Source organism: Hyaena hyaena, unplaced genomic scaffold, assembly GCF_003009895.1.
Source record: "Hyaena hyaena isolate Hyena2069 unplaced genomic scaffold, ASM300989v1 scaffold_474, whole genome shotgun sequence".
Classification (NCBI taxonomy): domain Eukaryota; kingdom Metazoa; phylum Chordata; class Mammalia; order Carnivora; family Hyaenidae; genus Hyaena; species Hyaena hyaena.
This window is the reverse complement of record NW_024081104.1, coordinates 1,492,312-1,500,781: the sequence shown is the minus strand read 5'-3', so window position 1 is coordinate 1,500,781 and position 8,470 is coordinate 1,492,312. Positions and strand designations below refer to the sequence as shown.

General features: G+C 48.4%; 1 protein-coding gene across 3 annotated transcripts; it reads right to left on the bottom strand.

Moving 5' to 3' along the window:
- Positions 1-6,150: 6,150 nt before the first annotated feature.
- On the bottom strand, positions 6,151-8,052 carry CUNH8orf33 (chromosome unknown C8orf33 homolog). 3 transcript variants are annotated; one of them, XM_039254143.1, is made up of 6 exons: positions 8,006-8,027; positions 7,872-7,917; positions 7,594-7,772; positions 7,301-7,385; positions 6,984-7,130; positions 6,151-6,632 (listed from the first exon to the last, which is right to left on the bottom strand). In XM_039254143.1, exons 1-6 carry the CDS (start codon positions 8,009-8,011, stop codon positions 6,493-6,495), a joined length of 603 nt encoding a protein of 200 aa, XP_039110074.1. In that variant the 5' UTR covers positions 8,012-8,027; the 3' UTR covers positions 6,151-6,492. The 3 variants fall into 3 exon arrangements, with proteins under 3 accessions (XP_039110074.1, XP_039110073.1, XP_039110071.1); XM_039254142.1 differs by having other exon boundaries at positions 7,594-7,787; positions 8,006-8,014; XM_039254140.1 differs by having other exon boundaries at positions 7,594-7,917; positions 8,006-8,052.
- Positions 8,053-8,470: the final 418 nt, after the last annotated feature.

Below are 8,470 nucleotides of genomic sequence, written 5' to 3'. Positions count from 1 at the left end.
TAAATTTTCTTGTAGCTACATATAAAGAAAAACAAGTATATTTTATTTGACTTAATATCCAAAGTACTGTCATTTCAATATGTATCAATATAAAAAATTGACACACTTTCCATTCTTTTTTTCAATGTTAAGTCTGTCAAATCCCATATTTTATACTCATGGTACAACTCAATTTAGACTAGCCACTTTTCAGGGCACCTGGCTGGCTCAGTAGAGTGTATAACTTTTCATCTGGCTCATGAGTTTGAGTCCCACATTGGGTGTAGAGATTATTTTTTTAAAAAGATAAACTAGCCACTTTTCAAGCACTTAATAGTTCATGCAGTCCATGGCTGCCATATTGGACAGTATATTTCTGGAACATAAACTCCAAGTGAGTGGGAACTCTTGTCTGTTGAAGCCCATTCAGTTGAGGCCAACTAAGTTGCCAATCCACGAAACTGTTAGTTAAGTAGTTGTTATTTTAAGGCACTACATTTTGGGATGATTTGTTACATGGGGAAAACTAACTGATATGATCTGTATTTATAGGCACTTGTTGGAGCAGAGAGACACGAGTCTGGGGAGTTGTGTGGTTGGCATCTAGCCATAGCTGATTCCCGGGGGTACATCTTGTCATTTTAGTCAATGTAGCCAGCTAGAAAATGCATGTCCCTAAAACCTATTTTGGTTTCACAGTACAGTTGGAGGGACTTAAATTATTCACAGAATTGTTTCAAACTACCACTTGTGAACAAAAGCTACTGTGAGGTTCTTCAACTAGTCATCCCAGACTCTGGGATTTCATCTATAGTAAAATGACCAAAAATTAGGGACAATAAGTTTGCCATTTCTTCCCTAGTAAGAAATATTTAAACACACACACACACGCACACACACACACACACACACACACAGAGGGAGAGAGAGAGAGAGAGAGAGAAATATAAGACTAACATAATTTAGACAGTGAATTGTTACACAAATAGAGTATATAACCTTTAAAAGAGGTGCTTATAGAACATCTATTTCATCATGTTTTTTCTCAATTTTCTATGGACCAGTGGAAACCTAACGATGGAAAACGTCAATATTGTTTTTTGGACTGACATTTGAAAACTACTTTTTTCTAAAATTTATTTATTTATTTTGAGGAGCAAGGGGCAGAAAGATAGGGAGAGAGAGAATCCCAAGCAGGCTCCACACTGTCATTGCAGACCCCCACCTGGGGCTCGATCTCAGGAACTGTGAGATCATAACCTGAGCTGAGGCCAGGAGTTGGAAACTTAAATGGCTGAGTCGCCCAGGTGCCCTGAGATCTATTTTTAAAAAGAATCTACCAAAATTCTTCTTGCTATGGAGGTGCCTGGGTGGCTCCATTGGTTAAACTTGATCTTAGCTTCTCAGCTCAGGTCTTGATCTCAGGGTTGCCAGTTCAAAACCAGTGTTGAACTCCATGTTAGGCTTAAAGCCCACATAGAAAAACAATTCTTCTTGCTAGGTTGCTGAGAATGCTTACCTACATGTAACCTAGGACTGCTGAGATGTCAACACCTTTGAGAAGCCTTTGTCTGTGCAGGCAGATTGAAAAATCCTCTCTAAGTTCCCATACACTTGACCTCTCATTCTGCCAGAGTTGCATCCCCTACATCAAGGACTGGCTGCAGAACTGGTGAGGCCCCATGTTCAGAAATCATTCAAGAGTTTCAAGGCAACAGCAGAGCAGCAGACGAAGCAGGGGCCCTCCTGAGCATGGGACACTGTGAGGCTGCACAGTCCGCATGCCCAGGAAGCTTGCCCTGCCTCTATTTTCTATCCTGCCCTGGAGATCTGAGACCCTGGAGAGCAAGGATTTGTCTCAGCCTTCTGTCTCCCCAGTGCTCAGGTCAGTGCCTGACACCTGCTAGGCTCCTTCAGGATTCCTGTCATAAGAGTGACTCTTTACTAAGCACTGCCAAAGTTCCATTTCACTGTGCTAAGCACTCTACAAAAGATATGCAGTGTTTCTAATATTCCTGGGGGAAACCCTATTCTTTTGTTTTTAAGTTATTATGTATTTGTTTGTTTACTTAGAGAGATCATGGAGGAGGGCCATAGAGAGAAAGAATTCCAAGCAGGCTCTGCGCTGTCACACAAGGCTTGAACCCATGAACCATGAGATCATGATCTGAGCCAAAGTCAAGAGTCAGAGAGGCCTAACTGACTGAGCCATCCAGGTGGCCCAGGAAAGCACCATTCATATCTACATCTTATAGATGGGGAAATTGAGGCTTAGAAAGGTTAGGTGACTCATTTGAGGTCATAAACCTCATATGAGAAAGAACTAGGATTTAAACATAGGGGAGAATTGGCAGTTCTCAGTCCATTTTGCAATATCTGCTTCTCAACAGTGTTTGGTTGTGGCAGCTGGGAAGTGCTACTGGCATCTAGTGGGTAGAGTCCAGGGATGCTGCTGAACCTTCTATGATGCACAGGACAGCCCCCCACACCAGCACCCCCATCACAGGATGATCCACTCTAAAATGTCAATAGCACTGGGACAAAAGTGTCAATAGCATTGAGCCACTGGATGGCTCACCTGGTTGAGTTCGAGCCCCACATCGGGGTCTGTGCTTGAAGTCTGCTTCCAATTCTCTGTCTCCCTCTCTCTCTGCTTGTCCCCAACTCATGCTCTCTCAAAGATAAATAAATATTAAAAATTTTTTTAAGGGGCGCCTGGGTGGCTTAGTCGGTTAAGCGTCCAACTTTCGCTTAGGTCATGATCTCGCGGATCGTGGGTTCAAGCCCCGCGTCGGGCTTTGTGCTGACAGCCAGCTCAGAGCCTGGAGCCTGTTTCAGTCTGTGACTCCCTCTCTCTCTGACCCTCCCATGCTCATGCTGTCTCTCTCTCTCTCTCCTAGAAATAAATAAAAAACATTAAAAAAAATTTAAAAAAAATTTTTTTAAGAGGGCACAGTTGGTTAAGCCTCCAACTCTTGCTCTTGGCTGAGATAATGATCTCAGTTTGTGGGTTCGAGTTGGGCTCTGTGCTGACAGCTCAGAGCCTGGAGCCTGCTTCAGAATCTCTGTCTTCCTCTGCCCCTCCTCTGCTCATGCTCTGTCTCTCTCTCTCTCTCAAAACTAAAAACCTTTCCGGTTTTTGAGGAAAGCTCTGGTCAGCACACCCTCTCCTCTGCTCTCACAGCTATGATACTTGGAGTCTATGTGAAGCACTGAGAAACCTCCATAGTGAAATTCAACAACAAACTCTCAGCTACATCCTCCTCATCTCCTTCACCCTGTTCTTCCTCTGCTCCTTACTCTTCATTGGTCCCCAACATGGCCACTAGCATCCTCTGGCAATCCACATTTAAGATGTGTTTACTATAGACCTTTCCATTGTTTTGGCCAAAACTATCACTGTGGTCTTGGCTTTCAGGTTCACCACACGTGGGATGAAAGTGAGGTGTTGATTGGTGTCATGAGGCATCTAATTCTGGCATTCCCATCTGCTCCCTGATCTCAGGGACTCTGTAACCTGGCTAGGAAGGTCTCCCAGCTTCATTGACACAGATATATACTCTGAGCCTAGATATGGAATCTATTACTAAATTCTTCAAATCTTCCCTTACCAGGTGTGCAGTGATCTCATCTTATTTCCCATTTCTTGAACCATTTGTCTATCAACAGGTTTTCACTTTCTCTATTTTCCTCAATTACAAGTCTTTCCCACACTCCAGTCTTTAACAGGTCTTTCTACTTTTCCCCCAACATTTCTAAAGGTTAGTTTACAGCTTTTTGTCTTCTCCTCCACTGGAATTCATTATTGAGAATTATAAGGAACTAGCATTCCTTTCCAAGGAAAACAACAGGGAGAGGATCTGAGTGTCACCTGTTTCTGAAGCTCCCCATGTGGGGGGTCCACATGACCAAAAGTGAGGGGACAGCTGAGCCCAGGACTGGAAGGGCAGGACTGGAGGGGGCTTCAAGCCAGTGGGTCCAGCTTTTCATGAGTCCCACAGGGACACAGCAAGTGGACAAATTAGGGTTTCTTCAAGGGACACTTCATAGGGTGTCCCCAGGAAGCTGGGGGCTTACTGGGAGTCCCAGGATACCTGAGGTATGTGTAGTTGCATGTGGGCATTAGAGACCTCCAAAACTTCAGGGAGTGGGGGCGTACCCTGTCCAGGCACCCAGAAGGTAGGTGATACACCTCCATTTTTCAGGAGACAATGGGATTCAAATAAGGAGGAGGGCCCCACTTTGATGAAAAGAATATAGTCTTTGGAAGAGGCCATTGCGAACTGAGCATGTGCTGGTAGGTTTGTAACACAAATGATCATCATCCAGTGGTGTTTGTGTCAGACATGTGAGTGTAGCTGCAAAGGCCACCGGAAAGAACCAAACAAGAACTGCAGAGCCTTGGAACTGGTATTGAGATGCCCACCCCACATGCCTGGGCCTGCTGCATAGACCAGAACACTGAAGCCTAAGAGCAGTGCAGGTGGGTCAGGGCCTCCAGTTCATCTCACCCAGCACCACCTACAACCACCCCATTTATAGATGGATGAACTAAGGCCAGGGTAAGGATTGTGACTTAGCTGTGGTTGCCCAACATGCAAGCCATGGATGAAACACCACCAAGAACATAGCTGGGTATAAGCTGAAGGAGGAGCATCCTGAGTACAAAAATGACCTAAGAGGAAGCAGGATTGATGGTCCAGCCAAAGGCCTCACAGTGCTCTATCTCTGGTCTTCAGATGCTTCCAGTCCCCTTGCACTGTATTTCCCCAGAGTCCAAGACCTGCTACAAGTGGACTTTTTGTGAACATCCTATCAGGAATGAAGCCCTTGAGGCAGGATTGAGTTGATTATCTCAGGAGCAGATAAGAAGCCAGCAAGGTGGGAACAAGAAAAGGGGGCCACATCAGAGAAGCGGTCAGGAGTCTAAATGTGTGCAGACCCTAAGTGGGGCCTCATCCACCAGCCTTCACACTGTTTCCTGGGTATAATAAAGTCACTAGGCCAGAGAAATAGGACCCAATACATACGGAGGATCCCTGGCTATAGTGAACACATAGGAGGCAAGAGTGATGTATGGGACACTAACACCTGGAGGCTCACACAGCAGTCAGGGGAAGATCTGGGGCCAGGACTAAAATGCCTAGCAGTAGAGAGAAAGCACAAAAGGTTAGAGATTTAGTTTGAAGACACAGCTCATATACCAGTTGAAGTACAAAACACATATACGGGAGAAGGAAAGCAAGAAAGGATGACACAGGTTTTTGGCCTAATCAGCTAGGTGGGCAGTAGGGCCATTCACTCAAAAGCAAAAGACAAAGGGAGATGTAGGGGCCAATCAAATGTTTTGAATATGTCAAGTTTGAAATGCCCACAAAACGTCAAAGTAGAAATGCTGAGTAGGCAGTTGGGCTCCAGGTATCTGTCTAGTTTGGGAAGCAAGCTTGGGAGACATGAGCAAAGATGGCATTACAACCACTGAGGAGGATTAAGCCACCTGATTTGATGCACAAGTCCTGGGACTATCATTTGGAGCAGCCAAAGTTGGAGAGTTTATCTACTGAAGCTCAACCCAGGTCTTTGGCCAGGATTGTTGGGGCAAGAAACTCTCTGCTCCTAAGAACAAATCTGCCCTTCTGGGAGCTACACTGGCTCCCTGTTGACATATGCTCAGAAATGAAAGTAATACAAAGGACCACACACTGTGGTGAGCCTGGACCCAGCAGTGCCAGGCACCTGCCTCACCTGTACTCATCTAACACAGATGATTAGCACATAAATTCGCTACTCCATTCTTACAATAAATAGTTTTATTAGTACAATGTGACATTATGGCATAAAGCATTATGCCATTTGACAGGACATTCTTTTACAGATGAGCACCAGTGAACAGTTATATAGCTTCCTCCATAATCCTTATTATAAACAACTGCTTAATCTAAGACTACAGATTAAATAAAACATTCTTCAAACAACATGCTGAACACTCACTTCAGTTTATTTTAGAAGCTTTTCTCTTTTTTTTAATTTTTATTTTTTAATGTTTTATTTATTTCTGAGAGAGAGAGACAGCGTGAACAGGGGAGGGTCAGAGAGAGAGGGAGACACAGAATCTGAAACAGGATCCAGGCTCTGAGCTAGCTGTCAGCACAGAGCCTGATGCGAGGCTCAAACCCAGGAACCGTGAGATCATGACCTGAGCCGAAGTTGGGCACTTAACCAACTGAGTGACCCAGGCACCCCAATTGTAGAATCTTTTCTAAATGGAGCTCCTTCTTCTGGCAGGAAGCACATTTCATTTGAAAACCTACAAATGGGTCTTGTACTTATCTGACAGATGCCCAATATGCTGGTCTCACATGTGTCCGACAGTCCTGGCACCAGATCCACTGACCGTAGACAAAACAACCCCACATCTGTCCAACAGTACATCCTCAGAAAGACTCTGATCTGCACCCAACAGAAACCCCCACACTACCTGGGGAGGGGAAATGTTCCAGGATGGAGGACAGGCTAAAAGAAATTGAACCTGAACTCTTCATCAGGAGTGTCCAGGGTGGCCTTGGCTACCCCTGCTTGGCGAGTCCTGCAGACCCTCCCGCTCTTCCTTCTGGTGGCCTCAGTTACAGGCTGCACCTGGGCTGTGCGGGCTGCTGTGGGGGAGAGGACAGAGAGTGTCAGAATAGAGTAATAACAGCTAACATTACCTGTGCCGTGGGACAAATCAACTGATTCACTTCTCAAAGTTTTAGGGTAGGTATCATCATCACACTCCACTTAGAATCATTGAGACATTTGCTAACTCCCCTGCTCTGCATCCCAGGTCCAAGCCTGACATCTATGTGCCCAAGAGACCCCAGCTTTCTCTCTCCCTCCTTTCCCAGGCCTCCTTGAGTCCATCTCCTCTCCCCGCCCCTGCCAGCCCTGTTATTCTAGCTTTCTTCCAGTCACTCCCTAGGCTCTTCCTCCCTACCCCTGGAATCAACCAGTTTCCAGCTCCTCACCAGTCCTGAGAACCCGAAGGGCCTCTTGCCGCTCGGCTTCCATCTGAGCCCTGTAGTCCCCAAACAAGGAGCGCATCAGCTGCCTCTTCCGGGGCAGGGGCGTTCTTTCGCTACGCAGGATTCTGATTGCCCCAAGAGCCTGCTCTTCTGCGGATAAAAACAAATGACTAGTAATCTCCTCTATTCTGATCGCCTATGGTCCTACAGCAAAGACAACAATTCCTTCCCCTGGCACCACCTGGAGGCCACAGCGTTATCACAGTTCACCTCCCCCCCCCCCCCCCCCCCCCCCCCCAATCTACAGAAAGGCCCCTCACTCTGTTTCGGACTGGGTCTCTGCATCTTGAGCCCCAGCTCCAGCTTCTCCACGCACCACGCCAGTTCCCGGGCCAGCTGCTCTGCCTGTGATGAATCGGGGAGAATGGCTGAGGCAGCACCAGGACCCCGCGCGGGCTCCAGCCTCATCCCACAGACACCCTTTCCACCCTCCGCTCCCATCCCATCCCCCTCCTGTCCTTAACTCCGGAAAGCCAAGACTACACACACCCACCAGTACACTCAAACCCGGGATGCATCGCGGAATTCCACCCGTCGAGAGGCCCGCCCTTGCCTGAGCCTCCGCGCTTAGGGGCGCTTCCTCTGAGCCGGACTTTTCTGAGACCTTCCCGACTCCATTCGCCACAGAGGCTCCCTTCCGGGTTTTCTTCTTCTTTTGCTTCTTTGAGGCTGCGCAGCCTTCACCGCGTTCGGGGTGCGCCCGGGCGGCGGCGTCACTACACGCGGAGTGCCCTAAGCAGAGACGAACTGGATGGGACCTTACGGCGGAAGGACCAGGGGCGCCGGGAAGCGATCCAAGCAGCCGCGGGCTGCCAAGCGCGCGGGCGGTACCTGGGCCTGCGGCCACTGATGTCTCCCGAGCAGGATGCCCTAGGGCCTGGAGAAAGGGGGGCAGCACAATGGTCACGGGGGGCTGCCAACGGCCCAAGTCCCTGGCACCCCCGTGATCTCTCCGAGCAGCTCACCGCCATGCGTCGCAGTCACCGCCGGAAACTACGTAAGTCCTGAAGTCCGATGCCGAAATCTCTCCCTCCAGAGACGCGTGTGCGACGCAGAGTTCCGCGGAGCGCCGACGGCGCTGTCGCAGTGCGGTGGACGCGTTGGGAGCCTACGGGGGGTCGGAAGGGGAGCGTCTGGACGACGCTCACGCCGCACTTACTACATAGCAGGCGCCACGATGGAGGAAAAGACAAAGCCTTAAGAGAATGTTTTGATAATGCTCTCAAAGCTCAGTGAGGAGAGAAAAGCCATCAGGTAAAAGCGTCGTCAGTAGCGGCCGGAACTGCACGGCGAGCGGTCAGCGGAAACCTCCGGGCAGCAGCCCGTGCCAGCCCAGCAGGATTGGTCGAGTAGCCAAGGAGGCCGCGGGCAGGGGCGCTGCTGCTAGGCGGGCTCGGAGATTGGGCGAGATCTGGTCATAGACCCCGTAG

Coding starts and splice junctions, on each gene's coding strand:
- CUNH8orf33 (XM_039254140.1), bottom strand. Junction 7,386..7,593: donor CCCTAAGCGCGGAGGCTCAG/GCAAGGGCGGGC, acceptor GATTCATCACAG/GCAGAGCAGCTGGCCCGGGA. Junction 6,633..6,983: donor CCTTCGGGTTCTCAGGACTG/GTGAGGAGCTGG, acceptor TCTCCCCCACAG/CAGCCCGCACAGCCCAGGTG.